Raw genomic sequence first — 26,915 nt, 5'->3', positions numbered from 1 at the left:
CATGGACAATATAAGCAACCTTAACACTTGTACCCCAATAATACGCTAAAAGAAATAAAATAAAATAAAAAGAAAAGAAAATCTATTCTGGGGAAAAGATTCTGCCTCTCTGTGTCTTATGGAGAAAGTTGGGAAATAACATACCATAAATATATTTAATATTTAATGGAAAACTACTAATGCCTTCAGAGTAGCATTTGGAGTTGTTAATATTTTGTTTTATCTCTTAAACAGCCCTCTGTATGATATGCTAAGAAAGAATCTTGTCACTTTAGCCACTGCTACTACAGGTATGTCACATCATATTTCTGCAGTCTGTATCATAGCTTTGAGTTCAAGGGGGCCAACAATGGGAAAGCAAGGAGGGTGAAGGTGGAAATGGAATGCTGTGTTTGGTATGACTGGGAGGAATATATACTACATGTCACACAGGTTGTCAGTACTATGCTACTTGTCATTGTGAAAAATCTCAAACATACTGAGGATAGAGAGATGTTCACCTCCTAGATGTACTGTTAACATTTTGTCACATTCGCTTCATCTAGACATACTTTTAAAAATCTCTAATAGTTAAGGTCTTTTTTCCTTGAAACATACAATACCATTATTACACACAACAAAATTAATAATAAACAATAATAATTCCATAATCCTAACAGTTTATGTATTGTTTCCCCCAGTTATCTCAAAAATATCTCATATTTGGCCTGTTCAACTCAGGTTCCAAAGTCCACACATTGCATTTGGTTGTATCTCATAAGTGCCTTTATTTTTTTTTATTTATTTATTTATTTATTTTTAACATATGTTAAGAGCTGTATCATAAGTGCCTTTAATTTATAAAACTTAACCCTCTTGTTTTCATGTAATTTATTTGTTGAAGAACTGAGTCATTTTTTCTGTAGAATTTTCCACATTCTGGAGTTGGCCAATTGTATCCTTGTGATTGTGTTTAATATGTTTCTTCATCTCTCCATTTTCAGTAAATTAGTAGTGCTTAAATAGATTCAAGTTTAAATTTTTTGCCAAGAAAGCTTTATAGGTGGTGTTTTGTATTTTGATGTGTTTTGTCACATCAGAGTCTGCCTGTCCATCTTTTAGTCTTGTTAAGATTCTGTGAGCTCAGGTGGTATTAATTAGTCTGAGCTATCCCCTGTAAAGATCCTCCAAGAACCTTTCACCTAATTGTGTTAGCTTTCTGTTATCTGAATGCCAATTTTTCTAATCTTTTGCTTGATTCCAGACCTTTTATCTTCTTTCTTTTTTTTTTTTTCCATTCTCTTAGGACTTGCAGATTCCAGACCTTTTAAATTTAATCTAGTCTTTGAATTTAATCTATTAGGTATGTGCAGGAGAGTGGCTGCTTTGGGGTCTGAGGTCTCCAAAATGGTGGTGTGTTAGAGATAAGTGAATAAACTGGGCACAACTGAAATATAATGGTCTCACTCATTTTCAAATAATGAAAGTTTTTTCCCCCCCTACTACATGAAGAAGCCCTTTTGTGAGCTTCAACTTAGATTTTAGGTAATATTTTCCTTTGAAGAAACCCCAAGTCTGTCATTTTTGTCTTTTTTGAGCCAGTCTTGCTCTGTCACCCTGGGTAGAGTGCAGTGGCATCATTGTAGCTCACCCACAACCTCAAACTCCTAAGCTCAAATGATCTTGCCTTAGCCTCCTGAATAGCTGCAACTGGAGGCGAGTGCCACTACACGTGGCTAATTTTTCTATTTTTAGTAGAGACAGGGTTTCACTCTTGCTCAGGCTGGTCTCAAAACTCCTGAGCTCAAGCGATCCTCCTGCGTGCTAGGTCTCCTAGAGTGCTAGGATTACAGGCGTGAGCCACCATGCCCCGCCTGTAATCTCTTTATATTGGCTGTCTTGATAGTTTACTGAAATAGGTTGAAAAAAATTTCACTCCTGGTGAAGATTTAGTTGTTAAAGTCTGGGAAAGAGACTTTGCTCTCATGTGGAAACATGATTTGAACTGACATTGAATTTTGAAGCCTATTGATTTCATTGAGGCATTTGCCCACTTCACCCGCTTCATATAGCTGTAAATTTCTGTTTTAGAGGGAAGGCCTTGCAAATGATAATGGTAGCTTTATTGGAATTCAGTCATTTGTGAAATAGTATGGCTTTCCTGGGATAGTCACTGACAGCTTGAAATACATGGAAGATTTTATAATTGCTGTACTCTTTCAGTAAAATTTGTTTTCTTTTTTTACCCCCTTTGGCCATCCCCAAATTTGTTTTCTGATTGATCTAGTCTCTGAATATCTACAGTGGGTATAATTCTTACTTTTTTCCCCTCTCATTTTCTTTCTTTCTTTTTTTTTTTTTTTTTTTGAGACAGAGTCTCACTTTGTTGCCCAGGCTAGAGTGAGTGCCGTGGCGTCAGCCTGGCTCACAGCAACCTCAATCTCTGGGGCACCGCGATCCTACTGCCTCAGCCTCCCGAGTAGCTGGGACTACAGGCATGCGCCACCATGCCCGGCTAATTTTTTGTATATATATTTTTAGTTGGTCAATTAATTTCTTTCTATTTTTGGTAGAGACGGGGTCTCGCTCAGGCTGGTTTCGAACTCCTGACCTTGAGCATTCCGCCCGCCTCGGCCTCCCAAAGTGCTAGGATTACAGGCGTGAGCCACGACGCCCGGCCTCATTTTCTTTCTTGTACTTTCTGCATAATTTGTGCATACTTTAACATGCCATATATTATAAAGAGCATTTCTATAAGCAAACATTTCAGTTGATGCTCACAACAATCCTGTGAGGAGAGTCCATAGATGAAGAAATTGAGGTTTTGCTGTCTTTTTTTTTTTTTTTAATAGAATGGATTTACCCAAGATAAGTTACTACTGATAAGTGATAGAACAGAGATTTCTTCCTATGGTGCCATATAATGATGTCTTCTTAACCCTTGCTTGTAACAATTTGTTCCCCCAGGTTTTTTTTTTTTATAAATTCTTTTCCTCTGAACATCAAATCTTTAAAATGTTTTTATTCTTTAATTTTTCATTTAAAAAAATTCAGATTTAACAAAAAAGTTGCAAAAATATTATATAGAGTTCCCATATATTCTTTACCTAGACTCCCAAATGGTAACATTTTATATAACTATAGTTTAATGATCAAAACCAGGAAATTGCCCCCAATTTATTCTGATTATCTGCTCTGATTTACACTTGCCTTGGTGCTTGTGGTTGGCCATCTCTGTTGGTTTTCATAGATTGGGTTGCATGTGTTTTATTTGAAAGGACAAATGAGAAAAGTGCTTTTCATATAATTTATTTTACACCTTTGCAAATGGGTTAAATGTTTTATTTTGATGGTTGAAGAAAATGCCAGTATTTAAAGTGAAGGTGGTTCTTTCTAAATCATTTCTCCAAATTTTCTCTTGTATGCTAATAAAATGAAATAGATACGACAAACTTTGTATTTATTTTATAATTTCTTTTTTTTTTTTTGAGACAGAGTGTCACTCTGTTGCCTGGGATAGAGTGCCGTGGCACCAGCCTAGCTCACAGCAACCTCAAATTCGTGGGCTCAAGCTATCCTACTGCCTTAGTCTCCCAAGTAGCTGGGACTACAGGGATGTGTCACCAAGCCAGGCTAATTTTTTATATATATATACTTTTAGTTGTCCAGCTAATTTCTTTCTATTGTTTTAGTAGAGACAGGGTCTCATTCTTCCTCAGGCTGGTCTCAAACTCCTGAGCTCAAACGATCTGCCCACCTTGTCCTCCCAGAATGCTAGGATTACAGGCATGAGCCACCACACTGGCCTAAAATTTCTTTTGTACATTGTGGTTTCCCCGCATGATTACTTTTTGCTTGTAATTGTCTTAACCTAAGTAAGGTAGTAAGGCTTTAGAAATATAAATGATATTAGTAATAAAATTACTTTACTAAAGAACTGCTGCACCTGTATTGTGTGTTAATGGAACTTTGCTTTGAAGACCACTGTGGTCAGAAAATGGCTGTCTCTTGAACTTTTTAGTGTCTCCCTTTATCTATAAAAAATGCTTCTGGAAATAATGTTCTTTATAATTACACGTTTGAAAATGTTTGCTTTGTGCAGAACAACTCAATTGTCAGACCAGTTGTAGGATCTGTTTTCTTTCTCTAGCAGTCTTTTTTTTTTTTTTCTTGAGACAGTGTCTCACTCTGTTGCCCAGGCTAGAGTGAGTGCCGTGGCGTCAGCCTAGCTCACAGCAACCTCAAACTCCTGGGCTCAAGTGATCCTCCTGCCTCAGCCTCCCAAGTAGCTGGGACTACAGGCATGTGCCACCATGCCCGGCTGATTTTTCCTATATATATATTAGTTGGCCAATTAATTTCTTTCTATTTTATAGTAGAGACGAGGGTCTCGCTCTTGCTCAGGCTGTTTTCGAACTCCTGTCCTGGAGCAATCTACCCGCCTCGGCCTCCCAGAGAGCTAGGATTACAAGCGTGAGCCACCTCGCCCGGCCCTCTCTAGCAGTCTTTTTTTTTTTTTTGAGACAGAGTCTAGCTTTGTTGCCTAGGCTAGAGTGAGTGCCGTGGTGTCAGCCTAGCTCACAGCAACCTCAAACTCCTGGGCTCAAGCAATCCTTCTGCCTCAGCCGCCCGAGTAGCTGGGACTACAGGCATGCGCCACCATGCCCGGCTAATTTTTTTTTTTTTTATATATATATATATTAGTTGGCCAATTAATTTCTTTCTGTTTATAGTAGAGACGGGGTCTCGCTCTTGCTCAGGCTGGTTTCGAACTCCTGACCTCGAGCAATCCGCCCGCCTCGGCCTCCCAAGAGCTAGGATTACAGGTGTGAGCCACCGCCCCCGGCCATCTAGCAGTCTTTATTAGATGAAGATGATGTTTTCCACATGTCCTATCTCTGAACCTGGTAGTGGTTGATGAACTTGAGCCACAACAGACTTATTGAGTGCATCTCAGTTACATATAGCCTCGTATAATGAATGGTCCAGATTATTAAATTGTCTGTAACTTGTTCTTTTCCTGTAGTCAAGTTTTTATCTTCTGCTTGAAAAATTTCTAAGTCCTTGGAATACATTTCTCTCTTAGACCAATGCAGTATCTAAGAATTTCTCTCTGTTTGGGTTATTGTTTTGTTTCTTTTTATTGGCCTTGAGAAAAACTTTATCTGCCTCTTCTTTCTTCTTAGGAAATATTTATAGTAACTGGGGAAAAAAGACTTGATGAAAAACATCTAATCTATATATATGCGATGGAAATTTAAACCATGATATTATTATTGACACTTAGAATGTAGGTTTACATGAAGATGCTATTGTTTTATGAAACAAGTTTTGGGAAACTTTCCAGATTTTAAGATCTCATAATCCTGTGTAACTTTAACACTTGAAAAATCAACATTAAATTTAAAAAGCCAAACACTTTCTGTTGTTTATAAGGTAGGCAAATTTGGTAATACAGGAAGAGATGACAAAAATAGCCTCCATTATTTCCTGCTTGGAAATACTTTTCATGTAAAATTTTGAAAGCCTGCTATGGAAAAACATTTTTAGTCATTTTTCACTTTTCCCTAGATTATATTTTGGTAATATATTTTGAATATGGCCTGTCTTGGTCTTTGTCATTTTTATCAGTTTTGATTTTTCCCTTCTTGTAAATGAGAGCATTGTCCATTGGATATGGAGAAGTACATCTTTAGGGACCAAACCTGGCTGTAGGGTTGTTTTCTGAGGTCCTTTTTGTGTGGAAAGAATGGTTATTACCAGGGAAGGTTTTCCTTTTGTTTTACTTGCTATCCAGATGCTGCTCAGACTCTCGCTCTCGCACAGGATCACAGTATGGATATTCCAAGTCAAGACCAACTGAAGGTAAAATCACCACACGGTGACTTCTTTTGTTGTACAGAGTGGCCCCTTCTCTGTACCTATGGATCTTGGACTCCCAAGACCTTTCCGTGAATGTGGTAAGAATTTAATAGGAAAGGTTCTTGGGAGCTCACAGACCAGGGACAGAGTGAACCTTCTCTGTTCTGCCCATAACAGAGTTCCAGTCTCTGAATCTTTCTTTGGGATGTAGCACTTCTGATCTTCAGTTCTTCCAGTTGCATTTTCTTTGGGTTTGTGTGTGTCTGTGTATGCCTGTGTGTGTGTGGTGTGTGTATGTTTGAGGAAACTGCTTTATTAGATTTTAACAGGTTTGTTGCAGTGAAGTTCATGTCAGGCCATTTCCTAACGCTTCCCCAAACCTGGGAAAACTTTATGATCATCTTGGTAGATGGCGAGGGTTTCACATGTTTTCTGAATTATGCCTAATTTGTAGTAGGCTAGAAGCTTTATACAGATAGCCTGTTGTTAACCTTTGCATAAAGGCCAAAATCTTGTTTTTCCCCCCAGGTTTGGGATTCTCCTAGCTCTGTTCACAGTGGGTTGAGGAGAAGTGTTGCCTTTACTTGATGACTGTTGTGAACTCCAGAGTTCTCTTTCTTGTGTGTAACCCATTGTGTTGCACACTAACTGGTGAGCCAGAATGGAACTGCTACATCCCCTGGTCTTAATTATTATTACTACACTGATAGACACCTTTTGCTTCTTTCAGCAAAGTGCTGAGGAAAGTTTCATTCCCAGGAAAAGAACCGAAGAAGGCGATATTCCCACACTGCCTACCTCACAGCATAAATGCAGGAATTCTAGAGCAGGTATGTTTTAGATTGAGGCTATGTAGACTTGTTTTTCTCTCTTTCTTTTTTTTTTTTTTGTCTTTTAATGTGAAGTAGGAGAGGTGTATGTCATAATTTCTCATTCTTTTCTGAAAACCTTTGATCATCATTGTTCACTATGAAGATGGTGGTGCTTTTTTAGCAATCCCTGATTACTAGGATGGTATAAGACCCTTCCATTAGCTGGCATGCTAATAGAAGATGGCTACACCTTTATCACTTTGTTACCTGATGAATTTTCTCTGTATATGAATTAAGTTGCCTTGGCCATTTTAATCTTGATACCCCTGTATATATTTGATTTGGTTAGAATTTTTATTTTGATTTGTCTGCTTGAGGCAAAGGCTAATTTTCATAAATTTTTAAGTTTGCAAAGATGATAAGATATACTTAGTATCATAGGACCAAGAATGAGTTATAAGAAGCCTCTTACAGTTTTAGCTTCCCTAATCCAAAATGTTCCAGAATCTGAAACCTTGTGAGTACTGACACGACGCCACAAGTGGAAAATTTCACACCTGACCTGATGTGACAGATTGCAGTTAAAACGTTGTTTTTTCAGGCACAAAATTATTAAAAACAGTGTATAAAATTACCTTTGGGCTATAAAGTATATATGAAACATAAATGAATTTTGTGTTTAGACTTGGGTCCTATCCCCAAGGTAGCTCGTTGTGTGTATGCAAATACTCCAAAATCTGAAAAAATTGGAAATCCAAAACACTTCTAGTCCAAAGCATTTTGGATAAAGGGATATTTAACCTGTAGTTTCTTTGCCCTTGATGGTAGTCACCACATCTTTGCCATCCTATTAGATACTGATATGGTCAGGCAAAATGGGTTAACTGATATTTGCCCTAAAACTCCACTTTGTAAAATACCTCCTAAAATCATGTGAGGTTTTTTGGTTTTTTTTTTTTTTTTTACAAAGATGTATAAAATCAAATCCCCCAAAGGCATTTAATGTCATGAGGGTTTCTAGTCTAGGCACCTGGCTCACACTTGGACCAATAGCAGGTTATAGGTCTCAAGCTATGTCCCAGAAAGTTATGCTGCTGAATTTATTTTAAAATGTTTAAATTAAATTTGAAACAGCTTATGTTGAATTGTTTTAATTTGCATTTGAACGTAAACTGAATTTTGGGCTACCTAGTTACCTCAGAACTATTCCATTGTATATGATATTAAGTGTATAATCTTATTTTCTTTAAATCCAGGTCCTTGCTTATTTCTCCTCAAAAGGCTGTTTAAAAGAACAGCCAATTTAAGAGACTATATATAGTTCGTGATGGCAATTTTGGGAATAGTTTAGTATTTTCAAGAAGGACTATAGATAGAACAGAATTTTTATTTATGAAATGAATGACCTAATTTCATTCCCTTTGCAATAAGTTGTAGAGCTCAAATAGAGGAAAATACTTTAATATGGCACCATCTCAGGAATTTGGCTTCTAATAATTTCAGCAGTGAGTGAATAAAAATATAGTTGAAATTTCCCTGGCCACAGATGTGCTTTTTAGTGGGTAGGATCTGCATAATTTGTAAGTGGATAGGGTAACCTTATATTCTGACAGGGACTCATTTGTTGCAGAAATTCTTTTTTTTTGCCTTCTCAACCCAGCTTTTCCTGATTCCAGAAGAACTGAGAAGAGAAAGTCTTATTGCAGAAATTCTTTGAACCATATGTACCTTAGCACATTTAAATGCCTGTGGTTGCCATTTACCAGGCCTAATGCATTGGGAAAAGGTAAAAGAGAGTGAGAAAGTAGGAAAAGAGTAGAGCACAACAAAAAAGACTGGAGGATGAGAAAGAAAAGAATTTCATGTGATAGCAAGAAATTATATTATTAACTGCCTTGAATGTCCTTCAAGATCTTTTACTTGAAATGTGTGGGGCCTTAATATTTGTGGTATTTCTAGATTATTAACTCCAAAAGAACCCATTGATCCAGAAATGGCATATGTATGTATTTATTTGGACAACCTAGAGTTAAGTGTTTTATAATGATTGTCACTTACCAAAACATATGAATTACTGAGAAATGTCCCAAAATATGTGGTACCAGTGAGACTGCATTGACAACCTTGTATTGCCCATTATGGTCTGTACCACCTTGCGTCAGTCACAAGGGTTAGGCCACTATGTATCACCATTTGCAGTGCAGTGGATCAAACTATCATCAGGCATTATATACTAGACTAAGTAATTTTTAAGTTATTAGGGTTGGTAGGAATATTTACAATGCCAGTAAATGACCATTCAGAAATCCTTTAGGAATAATATCCTTGTTCAAATGCTTTCAGACTTTAGATTCCGTGATAAATGATTATCTACTTCTAGTGTCATTACTTGCTAATGAAGCCTAAACAGGGGAGGAGATTGGGGCTCTGACACTAAGACAGATACTTGATTTCTAGTTCTTTCTTACTGAGAACAGGAATCTCTTTCTACCTATCTTATAAAGAAGTTGTAAGTATTCTAAAGAAAGTCTTGGTTCTTAAGTGTTATATACATAGTTATTATCGTTTGACTTCTATAGGTGAAGACTTGATAGAGAATTTAACCCAAGATGAGACAACTAGGCTGGACCTTGGTTTTGAGGAGTGGGACGTAGCTGGCCTACCTTGGTGGTTTTTAGGAAACTTGAGAAACAACTATATCCCTAGAAGTAATGGGTCAACTGATTTACAGACAAATCAGGTAAATTTCACATTTGAAGGGGGGACTTTTTTTTTTCTTTTGAGAGAGTAACATTCTTGGTTACTCTTGACCACACTTTGTATTCTATAAGAATTCTTCTTTGCTGCTCTGACTTTAAATACCATGTGAATGCGTATGATGTGCAAATCTTTATCTTTAGCCCTGAACTCTCCCTTAAATGCCCAATTTCCATGACCAGCTGCCTACTTAATACCTCCACTCGGCCGGGCGCGGTGGCTCACGCCTGTAATCCTAGCACTCTGGGAGGCCGAGGCGGGCGGATTGCTCCAGGTCAGGAGTTCAAAACCAGCCTGAGCGAGACCCCGTCTCTACTATAAACAGAAAGAAATTAATTGGCCAACTAATATCTATATAAAAAAAATTAGCCGGGCATGGTGGCGCATGCCTGTAGTCCCAGCTACTAGGGAGGCTGAGGCAGTAGGATCGCTGAGCCCAGGAGATTGAGGTTGCTGTGAGCCAGGCTGACGCCACGGCACTCACTCTAGCCTGAGCAAGAAAGTGAGACTCTGTCTCAAAAAAAAAAAAATACCTCCACTTAAAGAATCTGACATTTAACATGTTCAAGCCAGAACTCTTTGATTTTTTTTTCTTTTTCTAAAAGATGGGGTCTTGCTGTGTCACCTAGGCTAAAGTGTAGTGGCCTGATCATAGCTCACTGGAACCTTGAATTCCTGGGCTCAAGCGATCCTTTTGCTTCAAGCTCCTGTGTAGCTAGGAGTATAGGCATGCGCTACTGTGCCTGGCAAGTTTTTTTTTTTTTTTTTTTTTTTTTTTTTTTTTTTTGAGACAGAGTCTTACTCTCTTGCCTGGGCTGGAGTGCCATGATGTCAGCCTAGCTCATGACAACCTCAAACTCCTGGGCTCAAGTGATCCTCCTGCCTCTGCCTCCCAGAGTGCTAGGATTACAGCCATGAGCCACTGTACCTGGCCAAGTTTTTTTATATTTTGTAGAGATAGGGTCTCCATATATTACTCAGGCTGATCTTGAACTTCTGACCTCAAGTGATCTTCCCACCTCAGCCTCCCAGAGTTTTGGGATTATAGGTGTCAGCCACTGTGCCTGGACTATTTTTTTATTTTTATTTTTGTAGTCAAACATTCCCTTCCTAGACTTTCCTCTTTCATTTTCTATCTACCTAGTTATTTCAGCCAAATATTAAGGAGTACTGATTTCCTTTTCTTTGTCATAGCCCACATTCAGGTTATCAGCTCTTTATCCAAAATATATTTAAGCTGTAACCAGTTTTTTTTTTTTTTTTGAGACAGAGTCTCGCTTTGTTGCCCAGGCTAGAGTGAGTGCCATGGCGTCAGCCTAGCTCACAGCAACCTCAAACTCCTGGGCTCGAGCGATCCTTCTGTCTCCCGAGTAGCTGGGACTACAGGCATGCGCCACCATGCCCGGCTAATTTTTTATATATGTATCAGTTGGCCAATTAGTTTCTTTCTATTTATAGTAGAGACGGGGTCTCGCTCTTGCTCAGGCTGGTTTTGAACTCCTGACCTTGAGCAATCCGCCCGCCTTGGCCTCCCAGAGAGCTAGGATTACAGGCGTGAGCCACCGCGCCCGGCCTGTAACCAGTTTTTATTACTTCCACTGTGATACCCTAATTCAAATCATCATCATTTTTCATAAAGGTATTGTAATAATACCTCATACCACAATTGCTCTAGCTGTTTCTATTCTTACTCATTGAATAGTTCAGTCTTTTTTTTTGAGACAGAGTCTCACTTTGTTGCCCAGGCTAGAGTGAGAGCCTAGCTCACAGCAACCTTAATCTCCTGGGCTCACATGATCCTCCTGCCTCAGCCTCCCAAGTAGCTGGGACTACAGGCATGCGCCACCATGCCTGCTTAATTTTTTGTATATATATTTTTAGTTCATCAATTAATTTCTTTCTATTTTTAGTAGAGACGGGGTCTCGCTCAGGGTGGTTTCGAACTCCTGACCTCGAGCAATCTGCCCACCTCAGCTTCCCAGAGTGCTAGGATTACAGGCATGAGCCACCACGCCTGGCCAGTTCAGTCTTTTTAAAGAGTAAATTTTTTTGTTTTTTTGAGATAGGGTCTCACTCTGTAGTCCAGACTAGGGTGTGTAGTGGCATCATCATAGCTCATTACAACCTCCAACTCTGGGCTCAAGCAATTCTGCCTCACCCTCCCTAGTAGCTGGAAGTATAGGCGCTTACCACCATGACCAGCTCATTTTTTTCTTTTTAATAGAGATGGGTCTCACTGTTGCTTAGGCTGGTCTCAAACTCCTGACCTCAAGCAGTCTTCCTGCCTTGGCCTCCCAGAGTGCTAGGGTACACGTGTGAGCCACCATGCCTGGCCTGAAAGACTAAATTTTTTTTTTTTTTTTTTGAGACAGGGTCTCACTCTGTCACCCAGGCTAGAGTGCAGTGACATCATCACAACTCCCTGCAATCTCAGATTCCTGGGCTTAAGCCATCCTCTTGTCTCAGCCTCCTGAGTAGCTGGCACTATAGGCATGTGCCACCGTGCTCAGCTGATTTTCCTATTTTTTTGTGGAGATGGGGTCTCACTCTTGCACAGGCTAAGAGTAAATTTTTAATGGTAAAGTTATATCACTGCCATATTATATCTCCAGTGACTTCAGAAAGGAAGCAGGATAAAATGTAGACTTTTTACCATAGCCATAACGGATTCAGCCCCCTCCTTCCTCATCTCCTGCTGTTTTTCTTTGTTTACTTATGTGCATTTTAGACACACCAGGCTGTTTTATGATGTTGTAACCCCAAAATTCTTCCTCAGGCACCTTAAATTTGTTCTTTCCTCTTTCTGGAATACTCTTCACCCAAATCCTTTCATTTCCCTCTCAAAATTTAGGACTCTGCTCAAATGTAATTTCCTCAAAGCGGTCATCTCTGGTCACCAAGGCTGTCATGTTACATAGTGCCAGTGGTGTACATTGACTTTTTGTTTTGCAGCTGTTGTAAGTGGTGGCCCTGCAGAACACACAGCCAGTAATAGCCTCCTCCCCAGCCACTCTGCTGCTTTATCTTTTTAAATATCCTCCATTGTACTTTGTACTTTGTAAAAATATTACTTACATTTCATGTATGTATTTATTGTCTGTTTACCTGACTGAATTGTAAGGCCCAGGGCTTTTGTATTGTTCACTACTCTGTTCCATTGCCTAGTATCTAAAACAATGTCTGGTATATAACAGACATTTATTGAGTATTTGTTGAATAAGTGAATATGTACAGTGGCAAAATAATAAATTGTCTCATGAGTATTATAGAAAAGCATATAATAAAATGTCTATGGATGAACACAGAAAGGTAGTTTTATGTATTTAAAGGTATTTAAGAATTCAGAAAGTGTCATGGCAAAAGGTTTGGGTTACCATCAGTGTTTCTCATATTTCTTCAATAAACATCATTGACCATTAATGGAAAGAACATGTCAAAACGAACAGTATCTTTTCTAGCTTCCCAGAGTGTGTGATCTGTGAAAAGAATGTAAGGGATGTATTCTATCTACTTGAGCAACTGTGAGTCCTTACCTTGGAAGCTCTTTGGTACTGTTTCTCAGGTGCTATACCTGATTTAGTGTGAAAATAGAAAATTCTTTGCCAGACACCCTTATATCCATCCATTAATTTGTCCATAGTAGGTGCCAAGTAGATATCTTGAATCTGTTGAATTAACATGTTTCCATTGAAGAAAGGCAAGATGTTCTTTGGAGATGTATGTAGTGTGAAGATACTGAGTTTTGTGTTCATTTGTGTTGGTCCAACATCTCTGATAAGCCTCTGACTACAAACTCATGTTTGTTTTTTTCTATTAGGATGTGGGTACTGCCATTGTTTCAGATACTACAGATGACTTGTGGTTTTTGAATGAGTCAGTATCAGAGCAGTTAGGTGTTGGAATAAAAGTTGAATCTGCTGATACTGAACAAACAAGTGAAGAAGTAGGGAAAGTGAGTGACAAAAAGGTATGTTGTGGGAAAATTTCATGTTGGCTGTATTTATGTGCTCATGGTATAATCTCTTCAGGTCTGTTTATGTCTCTTCATACAACATATTACATAATCCCTCTTTTTACATTTTAATATTTTTGGATATCCAGTTTTAAGTTTCATGTTAAGTTAACCAAGGCTGCCTTAAAAATAAGAGAGTTTTATGGTAAAGCTCCTACTTAATTAGAAGCAATAAGCCTCCCTCCCTTCCCTATTTATCTAATCTTTCATTGTGAAGTTTTTCATGGAAACCTTGCCTTGTTAATAAGGCAAAGCTCTAAATGGTCTTTTTTTTTTTTTTTTGAGACAGAGTCTCACTTTGTTGCCCAGGCTAGAGTGAGTGCCGTGGCGTCAGCCTAGCTCACAGCAACCTCAAACTCCTGGGCTCCAGTGATCCTTCTGCCTCAGCCTCCCGGGTAGCTGGGACTACAGGCATGCGCCACCATGCCCGGCTAATTTTTTATATATATATCAGTTGGCCAATTAATTTCTTTCTATTTATAGTAGAGACGGGGTCTCGCTCTTGCTCAGGCTGGTTTTGAACTCCTGACCTTGAGCAATCCGCCCGCCTCGGCCTCCCAAGAGCTAGGATTACAGGCGTGAGCCACAGCGCCCGGCCTCTAAATGGTCTTAACAGCCTATAGGCTTATTTCTTGGAAATCTCAGTAGCTTCTATAACCATTTTATACATAAACGGAAAGATAAATTATTTCTAACTCTTTAGAGTTAAAATAGGAGAAAAGAGCTTTCCTCTTTTAGAACTCTGAGTGCATATGGTATGAACACATCAAGGTGAAGAGTCATACAGTGAATGTGCCCAAGTCTTAAATTGGGATCCAGTACCCAGTACATAGAACAGTCTCAGTAATCATCCATCGATTGAATAAATATAGCAAAGAAAAACAGACCTAATTTGGGTCATCCTTTTTATTTATTTCTTTATTTAAGGGATTTTCATAGGAATTTGAGTTTCCGAAGGATACCCTTGTATGTTTACTATGGGCAGATAGATAGTTGGATTCTTTTAGACTAGTTATAAGAGTAGCATTAGAAGGAATTGCAGGTGGCAGGAATGAAGACAAAGTGACATTTGAAAACTTCTATATAGAGAGCGCGCTTAAAATACTTGAACTTTTGTGAGAAGATTGCTATACAGAGGTTTGTAATTGTTTTATAGTTCTTATTCCATTTACTATACCATAAAACTAGGGTTTTAATTTTTTTAATTCTAAATTTAAAAATTTAGAAGACATTCCCCATATTTCTTGATCTTTTTGTTTCCATTTCTATGGGCGTATTTTTCTAGAACAGGCGGAGTATTGTATAACTAGTTTTACTTTTGAATGTGAAAAGTAAAATTTTTAAATACTTTTTTATTCTTTCCATATGTCCAGATAAAAATTTTCTATATTTAATAATTGTAGCTTTTCTATTCTGATATTATTTATTTTTTTTAAAGTCATAAATATGGGTATCTTCTCTCTTCTGAATGCAGAAGATACTTGGTAACCCATCTGGGTGCTTTTCAATCATTGGTGCTACTGAAATGTCACCTGTGTGTGTACAGAATGATGTTTTTGGTCTTGCATTTAAGCTCTCTCATTAAGTGCTACTGATGGAAGTAGAATGTGAGTTTTAAGTTGAAGCTGTTCTTTCTTTTCTGCTTTTAGGTAATAGCCTCATCTAAAGCAGGTAAACTTTACTAATGAGATGTTTTTGCCTTCACAGATGACTGAAGTGGAAAAAAATGAAGACCTTGAGGACTCTAAATCCTTCAGTGATGATACTGATATAGAAGTTACCTCTGAGGTATGAATCTTTAGTAAAAGCTGTTTTGTTCTGGCCACATTTTCAGATGATGTAATTCCAGCAATTGACTTGTGTGGAAGAGTGCTATTTCCATTTCCCCCCTATTTCTATCTACCCTCCCTAGTTGCTAAGAGATGTTGGTTTCTTTACATCTTGTTAGAGCTTTTTAATGGAACTTGAGAAGAAAGGGGGTAATTTGATCTGATCGTTTCCCTACCTTGAAAAAGAATGACTTAAATGCTTCTGTGTGCCTTTCTTGCTGTCATCAAAATTCTTTGGACATGATGTGATAGAGACACAGAGATACTCAAAATAGTTTTTCACTGCTTTCTCCCACTGAACACCTCTCTGTAATCCCAGAGACAGACCTATAGGCTATCTAAAGTTCTTTGAGTATAAAAATAATATTGAGGCTGGGCACAGTGGCTCATGCCTATAATCCCAATATTTTGGGAGGCTGAGGCAGGAGGATTCCTTGGGGCCAGGAGTTTGAGACTAGCCTGGACAATAGCGAGATCCCTCATTCCTACAATTTTTTTTTTTTTTTTTTAATTAGCCAGGCATGGTGTCATGTACCCAGCTACTCAGGAGGCTGAGATGAGAGGACTGCTTCAGCCTAGGAGTTTGAGGCTGTAGTGTGCTATGATCACACCACTGCACTCCAGCCTGGACAATAGAGTGAGACTCTGTCTCTTTAAAAAAAAGAAAAAATATTGTCATTGCTTGCTTAAGAAGAAGCAAATGAAACATGGCTTAATTTCCACACAGATGCATATTAATGGAGGCCTATTAAAGATTTGACATTGGTAATACATAAGGATGTGTTGCTAATTAACAACTCAGGTCTAGACTCAGATATATGCCTTGCTTTTCTTTTTACATGCTATTTCCCCATTTTTCGTTTAGTTCTTCTCACAGCTAACACGCTGTAGGAAAAAGGGTGGTGGGGAAAGGATAAGAAGGAGATTTTACATTTTGTTGCTTGGGGATAGAAACATTTTTAGATTGTCTCTGCTCTTCCCCCCACCGCACCACTGTTGGCCATTATGGTAATTCAGTGCAAATTATCTGTGCCTAACTTAGTGAAACATATTTGACCAACCGGTGAGTATTCTTGACCATAGTACCAGTAGAGATAAATGTTGCCAACTTAATCAGCCTTCTATGGCTTCTTGGGCCCAGAAAACCTATTAAATAAACAAGCTGTATTTCATCAAATCAAAGTCCTATTTTATGTACTACTGAAAAAGAAAAATTGATGCCAATTAAACTATGGCACACTATCAGTTATGAATTCCAAATCTTTTTTTATTTTTTATTTTTATTTTTTTTCCTTTTTAAAGGCCAGATAGTAAATAGAATTCCAAATCTTTATAAGTTGCTTTGAGTATTTTTATAGCATTTAAGATGAAATTGGAGAATCTTAAACTGGAAAGAGTGTTTTGAGCTCTCTGGAGAACATCCAGTTTAACAAACGGTTGTGTCTTTGCCTCTCAAGTCTAGACAGTTAAGTTATGACTTTTAAACTTGAAGTGCTTGGCCTTTGTCCTAAAAGTAATTGAGTTCAGCATGTGTCAAATCATTGATCCCATCAAAGCGAGGGTAATTATCCACATTAAATACTCTTGACTTGTTCCAGGTACCTACCTTTGAATTAATAAGCAAAGCATTTAAAATTTATTGACATCATGTGTCTCCTAATTGGAATATGGAGAAGTAGGGAAAGATTACTTGGCATTCAAGGACAAGAACATTCATTTTTCTCAGGGTGTGATTTAGCTTTTTGTTTTTTTTTCTTTTGGAGTGTGTGGTTTAGGTACACAGGAAACTGATCCTGAGAGCAGTGAGAGAGTCTGAATAAATTTAGTAGTTTTCAAATCTCTTTTGTTTTGGCTTCCTTTTTGTTAAAGTTTCTTTTTTTTTTTTCTTTTTTTTTTTCTTGAGACCGTGTCTCTGTTGCCCAGGCTAGAGTGCCGAGGCGTCAGCCTAGCTCACAGCAACCTCAAACTCCTGGGCTCAAGCAATCCTTCTGTCTCAGCCTCCCAAGGAGCTGGGACTACAGGCATGCGCCACCATGCCCGGCTAATTTTTTTCTATATATTTTTAGTTGTCCAATTAATTTCTTTCTATTTTTTTAGTAGAGACGGGGTCTTGCTCTTGCCCAGACTGGTCTCCAACTCCTGAGCTCACGATCCTCCGTCTTTGGCCTCCCAGAGTGCTAGGATTATAGGCATGAGCCACCGTGCCTGGCCGTTTTTTTGTGTTTTTTTAATTTCAGCATATAATGGGGGCACAAATGTTTAGGTTATATATATATTGCCCTTGCCCCACCCGAGTCAGAGCTTCAAGTGTGTCCTTCCCTCAGACGGTGTACACCTTTTTTTCTTTTAGAATTTCTTTCTTTTTTTGTTTTTTTTAAAGCCTTGATTAATCACCTCTAAAACTTTTTTTTTTGAGACAGTCTCGCTTTGTTGTCCAGGCTAGAGTGAGTGCCATGGCGTCAGCCTAACTCACAGCAACCTCAAACTCCTGGGCTCAAGCGATCCTCCTGCCTCAGCCTCCCGAGTAGCTGGGCCTACAGGCATGGGCCACCATGCCCGGCTAATTTTTTCTATATATATTAGTTGGCCGATTAATTTCTTTCTATTTTTAGTAGAGACGGGGTCTCGCTCTTGCTCAGGCTGGTTCGAACTCCTGACCTCGAATGATACGCCCGCCTCGGCCTCCCAGAGTGCTAAGATTACAGGCGTGAGCCACCACGCCCGGCCACCTCTAAAACTTTTTAACAGTTTTGTTTTGTTTTGAGACAGGGTCTCACTTTGTTGCTCAGGCTAGAGTGCAGCAGTGCATTCATAGTCCACTACAGCCTCGAACTTCCGGGGTCAAGTGATCCTTCCACCTCAGCCTCAGCTATTCTAGGTGCACGCCACCATGCCTAGCTGATTTTTAATTTTTTGTTGAGATGGGGTCTTGCTTTGGTGCCCTGGCTGCCCTCTAACTTCTGGCCTCAAGCATCTTCCTGTCTTGGCTTCCTAAATTACTGGGATTACAGGTGTGAGCCACTGTGCCTGGCCACTTTTTGCCAAATTTTATTACATTTGTTAATTACTAGGAAAGAATAAGATGATCTCATCTTCATTCTTCAGTCTTTTGCACAATAAAGGAGTACGTTGTGCAAAGAAAAGTAATCCAGACTGAGCGAGGTGGTTCATACCTGTAATCCTAGCACTCTGGGAGGCCCAGGTGAGAGGATAGGTTGAGCTCAAGAGTTTGAGACCAGCCTGAGCAAGAGTGAGACCCCATCTCTAGAAAAAATAGAAAAATCAGCTGGGTGTGGTGGTATTAGCTGTAGTCCCAGCTACTCGGGAGGCTGTGGCATGAGGATTACTTGAGCCCAGGAGTTTCAGGTTGCAGTGAGTGCTGATGACACAACTGCACTCTAGCCAGGGTGACAGAGTGAGACCCTGTCTCAAAAAAAGAAAAAAAAAGTAATTTAAAAGGGGATAGTAGGGTATCAAACAATGTAAATTTTGCCCAGATGAGATAGAAAGCCAAAATAACTGTCTTAAAGAATAGCTATATCAGAGTTTGGCTTGGAAATGGGAATTGTGGCACTATCAGTGCAAAACTTCCAAAGACTTTCTTTCACATGGCTGTAGACTTTGCTCAGATCCTAGTGTAGACCACTGGAGTGGAATGTATGGACTACTATAAGCTTCGTGAGAGGATGAGAACTCAGCCTACCTTCCCTTTTCTCAGCATGATGTTCACCCCCAGGTGAGTATTAATTGGCTATACTTGTCTTTGTAGGATGAGTGGCAGTGTACTGAGTGCAAGAAATTTAACTCTCCAAGCAAGAGGTACTGTTTTCGTTGCTGGGCCTTGAGAAAGGATTGGTATTCAGATTGTTCTAAGTTAACCCATTCTCTGTCCACATCTGATATCTCCGCTATACCTGAAAAGAAGGAAAATGAAGGAATTGATGTCCCTGATTGCCGAAGAACCATTTCTGCTCCAGTTGTTAGACCTAAAGATGTGTGTATAAAGGAAGAAAACTCCAAACTTTTTGATCCTTGCAGCTCGGTGGAATTTTTGGATTTGGCTCACAATTCTGAAAGCCAAGAGACCATCTTAAGCACCGGAGAACAGTCAGATATCCTTTCTGAACAGAGAACAGATACAGAAAACATGGAGGATTGCCAGAATCTCTTGAAGCCATGTAGCTTATGTGAGAAAAGACCAAGAGACGGGAACATTATTCACGGGAGGACAGGCCATCTTGTCACTTGTTTTCATTGTGCCAGAAAACTAAAGAAGGCTGGGGCTTCATGCCCCATTTGCAAGAAGGAGATTCAGTTGGTTATTAAGGTTTTTATAGCATAGCTGAATAAATGAATTACAGAGAAATATTAAGAGGGCAAGGTCATATATCAGAGTATCAGTATTGAGCATTTTTTACTCCGTGTGACCAATTGCAGTTGTTCATTTATTCATGTAAACATCTGTGTTACAGGACATTGCTTCTAACCTACATGAAATTTGAGAGCGAGTTGTTTTAAACTAACCCAAGTCACCAAGTCTAACCTAAGTCACTTGATTCTTCCTCCAAAGGTGAGGACTTGGAAGGGAACAGCTACCAAGGCAAACATAAAAATACATTTATTCATTCATTTATAAAATTATTTGAAGATTAATCCTTTCTTTAGTTAATTGTATCACCCTTCCCTGCTGTTAGGAATGTTTTTAGGCATCAAGATCCAAAGTAGCTGTTAGAAAAATATTAGAGCTAACAGTGAAAATACAAATAATTTGATTAGTTAAGTTAGGAAGTGCTGTGGATCACTTTATGTTTGTAGTCTGGCTACATGGTTCAGAGAAAGCAAAAGAAAAAGTCTTGAAAAATGAGAGATTTCTTCCATGCACATTTTAAAAATTGAACTATGATTAACATATAATATAGTGTTCCTTTCCAATGAGTTGTGGAAATCTGAGTAACCACCCCAAAAAAGCTGTATAACATTTCTGTAACCCCAGAATATTCCCTTATGCTCCTTTGATTGAAGGCAGTCCTTCAATCTTTCATGGCTCTCACCCTAGATTAGTTTTCCTTTTGCACATCTTTAATTTGACACCTAAATTTTAAAAATTTAAGTACTTATGAAGAATATACTATCCAATATGTTGTATGTTATATATATGCTTTAAAGATTATTTTTTTTGAGACAGAGTCTCACTCTGTTGCCCTGGCTACTAGTGTGCAGTGGTGTCATCATAGCACACTGCAACTTCAAACTCCTGGGCTCAAGCAATCCTCTTGAGTTAGCCTCCTGAGTAGCCGGACTACAGGCTCCTGCTAATTTTTCTATTTTTTGTAGAGATGAGTTCTCACTCTTGGTCAGGCTGGTCTCAAACTCCTGAGGTCAAGCGATCCCTCTGCCTCTGCCTCTCAGACTGCTAGGATTATAGGCCATGAGCCACTGCACTCTGCTAAAGATATTTTATCAAAGCCTTGGAGCTATAGATTTAGCTGATTAAATTTATAGAAAAAGTCCTGTCATATAAACTGGCAAAGCCTGTTCTCATTTAAAAATTACTCAGCTACACTCTGTGAGGCCGAGGTGGGAGGATTGCTCAAGGTCAGGAGTTCAGGACCAGCCTGACCAAGAGTAAGACCCTGTCTCTACTAAAAAATAGAAAGAAATTAGCTGGACAAGTAAACATGTATAGAAAAAACTAGCCAGGCTTGGTGGTGCATCCCGTAGTCCTAGCTACTCAGGAGGCTGAGGTAGGAGGATTGCTTCAGCCCAGGAGATTGAGGTTGCTGTGAGCTAGGCTGACGTCTCGGCACTCTAGCCCAAGCAACAGAGAGAGACTCTGTCTCAAGAAAAAAATAAATGAATAAAATAAAATTACTTAGCTGAATCAGACTTAACTTTCCATCAGAATATGTCTTAGTTTTAATTCATGTAAAAGCATTAACATAAGTCTCTGGCACAACCTTCTCAATATCAGTTCTAAAATAAATAGATAAAAAGAGAAGTCACAGAATTTTTAACCAAAGCTATCTTTGCTTTGATCTCTTAGTCCTTGTTGTCTCTTGGGAGTTCAGGTTTTGTTTTGGTTCCTCTGGAGTTGTTTATACCCTGAGGCAATGTCTCATAGTAAGATTCTGAAGGGGTACGAGGCAGCCTTTTTTTTTTTTTTTTTTTTTGGAGAATTGGAATATGGTAGTTGTGGAAAAGGAATTATAGAGAAATGTTAGATCTGAAGAGGCCATTATCAGAGGACATATTTTAGTATAAAACATATAGAAATTGAAGATCTTTAAATTGATTTCCTTATAGCTATCCATGTTGGCTTACCCCTTGGGAAAATCTTGCTGTATCCTTAGAGGTATGAATCTGTCATTTTGAAGACCAAGGCCCCAGAATTGTCAAACTTAAGGATCGTAAGAATCACATGAGTTGCTTGTTAAAAAAATGTTCAACCCTCTAGAGACTGATTCCTGAGGTGTAGGCCAGGGATTTGCATTTGGACTAGTGTTCCTGGAAGCTCTGATGGAAGTTTTCTGCAGATCACACTTTCGGAAGCTCTGTCCAAGAAGGAAGGGTTTTTCCTTCCTGTTTTTCTAGGCACCAAACAAAAAAGTAGACAGAACAAGATCCGTTTATTATCGCAGTTAGTTTTCAGAGAGAAAGTTTTATTAAAAGTATAGAATTTTAAAACTATAATGCACTCATATATTCAATCCCTCTTATTTTGCATATGAGGCTAAATGGCACAGCTAGTGGTAGAGTTACTATTAGAATCCAGATCTCTTTTTTGTTTTGTTTTTTTGGGGGGGCTCGTCAGACATGAACCTGTGACCTCTTGCAGCCCAAAGAATTCAGGTCTCTTGACTAGTGAATCTTTAAACAATACTTGTTACCTTATTATTATTCATTAGATATTTTAAATGATGGCACATGTTGAATTTGGGACAACTAATCTTAAAATATAGATCTTTTAATAAGTGGTTTTAGAGAATATAATTCACAGCCAAAGTAAGACTTGAGAGAGAACAGTGACTTTTAACATTTTCTCCCACGAGAGAAAGGGCCTGTAAATGCCAGGCTTTCTTATCTAATAAGGAAACCACTGTGAGGACATGTAACAGGGAGAGAGGGACATGAACCATTTTCTCCAGTATTCCTCCTTCCTTGGTAATGAAGGTCAAGTCTCTGGCTCTCTCTAGGGATCAGGGAAGAGACTTTTTCTCCCCAGTAAACAGAACCAGTTCTTTGAGTTAATTGTTTTGTTAGATCATTGATGAAATGCACTAAAACTGTAGAAAGTTAAATCAATTTTCTGTTTCCCTTCCAATAATACTCCGTTTATAATAGTTTGATAGTCCCTAATTTTGTTTTATTTTTGCCAGTCAGGTGCTTTTGCGAGTGTAGGCAGGGAGAATTGGGGGCCTGTACTTGTCCTCTTATATGAAGAATCAGTGTTTTGTAAAACTTAAGTAAGAATTAAACATTTTACTTATGTTTCAGATATTTGATGTAATTTTGGTGTATCATTACCCAGTACAGAATCAGTCCTCTTACGCTACTTAGCTTTCCTCCTTTTCCTGTTTGCTCGCCTTGGTTTTCCACTGTTCCCATTAGCACTAAGTACTTTGCTGCTTGAAACATTCTAAGCTATGGCTTTGAGCTGAACTTCGTTACTTACAGGAAACTTTGAACTATCTTCTTGATCTGTTTTTGATTTTGTTCTTTTTTCATTGTCACATGGTACAAATTTTTTTACTTACTGCCACTAAAAGCAAGGCATAGTTTTTATGTGAAATCTTCAGTGTTTACTAGTATACTTGACATTTATCTTTTAGTTGTAGTTATAGGGACCATATCCTCTGGTTTTCTAGAGATACTGCTGGTTTGTTCCTACATTTCAGTATCCTATTGATTGTCTCCGTCTCTCTCCTTTCACTTTCAAGTGCCCTCATTTGGATGTTAAATTATATGGCCACCAGTGTTTCTGCTGTATCACGCCATAGACTTAGGAATAGTGAAATCATACCACATTAGCATCAGATTTCTTATTTTAGTTGTAATTTAAATTAATATTTATGTTCATGTTCTTTTAGACAAAAAGTTCAGAGCAGAGATGACAAATCATTAGAACATCAATGAATTTCTCTATTATAGCTAAAAATGTCTCCTGTCTCTTAATATTAACTCACCCTCCTTGTAGTGTACTTAACAGTAGTTTGTATGCTTCTGTTTGTAATAGTTAAACCAGACTTTATCACAGTCTTAGACCTAACCTTTAAAGTGGTATACCATTTCTCCACAGTCCATCTGTGGAATATTGGTTTGTTAATCCTAGGCTTGAGCCAGGCCAGCCTCCAAACTGCCACAAACTTGTGTCACTTGAATCACTGCCAAGCATTTGAAATATGTGGTTGTGTTAATAATTATAATTTATGTATATTAGATGTATGTAATGCTTTGTGGGGTATTTTTTGATTTGTAAGAATTTATTTTTAAAGGTCAAGCTCATTTGTAACTTTTTGTGTGTGTCACTTCAATGCAATGTTGGCTATCTTGAAAATTCATTAATGAGAAATTGATGAATGTTCTTGGATTCTACGAAGTTATTGTGATGTTACCTCTTGAACCTCTTTAGAAAGTAAGAAACTTGTTAACCGGTTATTTGGTTTTTTTCCCACAGAATTATGTGAGCTTCTGAAAGTGTATGGCTTTAGATACTGTGAATGTTTTCCATTTCCTCAGTTATCTACTTTAATTGTTCAGACTCATATTCTGAAGCATTGGTTTTGATAGTTCTCCTGTTCATTAGTGTACATGTGCACACACACACTGTCAAGACTAATGTTACATGCTCTCAAGACTGATATCATCTTTGCTAAAATTGCTGTAGATTAGGAACTAGCTGTGTTTAGAATCTGCACTTCAAAGAACCTGCAAGCTCTCCCCGTGCCAAAAGTAAAATGCCCAATGTTTACAAATGTCCGGAATTTTGCACGGCCATAGGGATTGTGGAGGTTACTGTGCTAGAATTTCTCAGTTTTCTGAGTAGACCAATTGCAATTTATTTTATGAGGGGAAATATTGGGGGCCTTAAGGCCAAACTGGAAATGAGTTTCTGAGTTAATGGATTAAAGGTGGCTCCCTAGACCTAATTTGGGGACAGTTTTTCCTGATTATTTTGAGATAATCTTTTCTGTTGACAGAACTTCCCTTATTGTCTGCCATTGCTATATTCTGCCTTTGTAGAAGCGGCCAGATCTCTTCTCTCCTGTGGGAGAATGTCCTGTAAGCATTTTGAGATCTTTTGATATAACGAATGTGCAATCCTAAGTAATGCCATTATTGGTGGGTGTGGCATTGTTAAAGAAGCTATTACAGTAAACCTACACTTGGATTTACTGCACCGCTACTGGTAACCTTTTAAATGACTGAAAATGTTACAGAGAAAAAGAGGCATAGCTATAGAAAGAGGTAGTTAATATTTCTTGGTACCTTATTTGAAATCCAATGTGCTGCTTCCCCTGCAGGTTGTTTTCCTTTATGTGAGATCCTCATTTAATGCCTTCTGGGAGCATAGCATAGCTAGTAGAACTCCCCATTTCTTAGGGTGGAGAGGGTCAGAGATACCTGAAAAGGCCAAGTAGTGATAGAAGAGCTATTCCTTCTTCAGCGCAGTTGCTGTAATTTGGCAAATGCTTTATTGAAAATTGGCTTTGTCTTTATGACACTTTGAGAGTTTATCAGAGCATCTAGTTTCTTATCTGAAGGTCGTGTTTTTGTAAAACAGTTAAGTACTTTGCTGTCAACAGATGTTTCTTCTTCCTCTTTTAGTGTTGCTCTTATGTCCTCTTAATTCAAAGTTATTAGCTATTTCTGGATATTGTTTTCCTACCAGAGGACTTCTGCATCACCCCTTGGCTGGTTGTAATTATATTATCTTTAGATAAAATTCCTCTTTTCCAATCAGTCTTGGGGAATGTTTTGTTGCAGAGTTAAGGGTGGATTCTGGCTATGAGGAGGGGAAGCTATGAGGGCAGAGCTACTATGCAATAAAATAACAACCTTAGTGAAGGCTGCCTTTGAGTGTGCTGGGGGGCTGGGGGAATTGGCTTCCCTATGGTCTCAGTCCCAAGAAATTGAGGTCAGCCTTCCCCCTTCCTACAGGAGGATTTTTTTTTTCCTCTCTGTAGTTTGCCTCGTTTTTTCACTTCCTTTTCAATAAAAACCAAAATATCTCGTTTTCCTTCTCTATTTTAAAACCAACATCAACAAAAAAATGTTTCTTGGCCTCCGCGGCACTTGGCACAGTAGGAGTCATAAGCGACCTCTGAATACGACTCTCTTTAGTCTGTAGCTATGCACTATTAAGTAAGTGCCTCTTGGACAGAGGTAGAATAAGTCTTGAGTCCTGGCCTTGATCTTCTAAAGCCTCAGTTTTTCTCATCTATGAAATGAGTACAATATCTACCCTTTCTACCTCGTAGTTTGTTGTGGAGATTAAGTATAGGGGAGCAACTTTAAAACTTATACTTGCCTTGAAGAGATATAAGAAGCTATTATCTTCTTGGTAGACCAAGCTCTGGGGTATGGATTGAGAATACCTCAGGTCCTGGGAGCTGAGCGCTAGCTCTCCTGTATGCCTGCCTAGCAGAGCCTGTGTTGCTGCCGACAAGCCCTTTTGCCTGTGCTTCCAGCTCAGATACCTTGACGTAAAGCTCTTGACTAGAAAAGAGTTCTGTCTGTAGGTGTTCTGAGAGAAGTAAATTTGGGTAGCAGATTGTATCCTGATAAAACTGCCTTGCTGTGGTCCTGATGCACAAAAATTCCCTTTCTGCACACACTTGAGTAGGTGGCATAAAATGCACTGCCAATATAAGAGAAAACATGTAATTTTCCAGATATTTCTGATCAGGTAGTCACAATCAACAGGAGTAGCAAATGTGGTTTCATAAAGTGAGGGACAAAAAGGCAATTTAAAATAACTTTGAATAGTGGCCAGCTCAATGAGGAAAGAGGGAGGCATTTTCATGCATGCTTGCCTAGTTATATTTATAAGCACCACTAAGTTAATAGCTCTGTATCTTTTTGGTGTTTGCACTATGTAATACTTTTAATACCTTTTGATTTTGTTGTGCTTTTGTGTATTAAATGTTTTTCATTTTGTCATTGTGTGTTGTCATTATTTGGGAAATACATAATTTTATTTGTACACAAAGAAAATCTCATTTTCTGTTATATACTATCTTTGGTTTGATTTGGGGACATTATTGGACTTAAAATCAACAGCAACATTGGATATTTTCCCCCAGTTACATATTAAGAGTAATTGATATATTTCCTTTTCAGGGTCCCAATCCTGAAGGAAACCCTCAAATTGTGCAGAGTATTTTTTAACATTGAGCTTGTGTTTTTGAATTGGGGCCAGTACTAGAGGTACTGAGGGTTTGTCAAAAAATATGTGTGAATCAATTGTATGCCTAGCATCTGCTAGGATCTCTAGCAGTGGTGGTTAAATTTTTGGTGATTATAGACCTCTTTGAAAAGCTAATGAAATTTATGAAACCTCTTATAAATAGCACAACACTTTATGAAGAAGTAGTGGTTCAATTTCAGGGCTTCATTGAAGCCCTTGATCCGTGGCCCTCAGATTCTGTTCTTGAGAGGGATAGC

The 26,915-nt window shown here is 38.5% G+C and overlaps 1 protein-coding gene across 4 annotated transcripts in view; it reads left to right on the top strand.

The window, feature by feature from the left end:
* MDM4 (MDM4 regulator of p53) overlaps positions 1-26,411 on the top strand; it is a 40,061-nt gene extending 13,650 nt beyond the window's left edge. For 2 of the 4 annotated variants that reach the window (XM_012759332.3, XM_012759341.3), the window contains exons 5-11: positions 235-290; positions 5,777-5,844; positions 6,572-6,671; positions 9,233-9,393; positions 13,228-13,377; positions 15,130-15,210; positions 19,021-26,411. In XM_012759332.3, the coding sequence (XP_012614786.1) occupies positions 235-290; positions 5,777-5,844; positions 6,572-6,671; positions 9,233-9,393; positions 13,228-13,377; positions 15,130-15,210; positions 19,021-19,593 (1,189 nt within the window). In that variant the 3' untranslated portion in view covers positions 19,594-26,411. Of the gene's footprint in view, positions 1-234; positions 291-5,776; positions 5,845-6,571; positions 6,672-9,232; positions 9,394-13,227; positions 13,378-15,129; positions 15,211-19,020 lie in introns of those variants that run through there. The other 2 variants (XM_075996924.1, XM_075996925.1) reach the window with 2 other exon arrangements.
* Positions 26,412-26,915: the final 504 nt, after the last annotated feature.

Source organism: Microcebus murinus, chromosome 23 (genome assembly GCF_040939455.1).
Source record: "Microcebus murinus isolate Inina chromosome 23, M.murinus_Inina_mat1.0, whole genome shotgun sequence".
Classification (NCBI taxonomy): Eukaryota; Metazoa; Chordata; class Mammalia; order Primates; family Cheirogaleidae; genus Microcebus; species Microcebus murinus.
The sequence above is the reverse complement of the archived record's forward strand: the minus strand, read 5'-3'. Positions and strand labels throughout refer to the sequence as shown.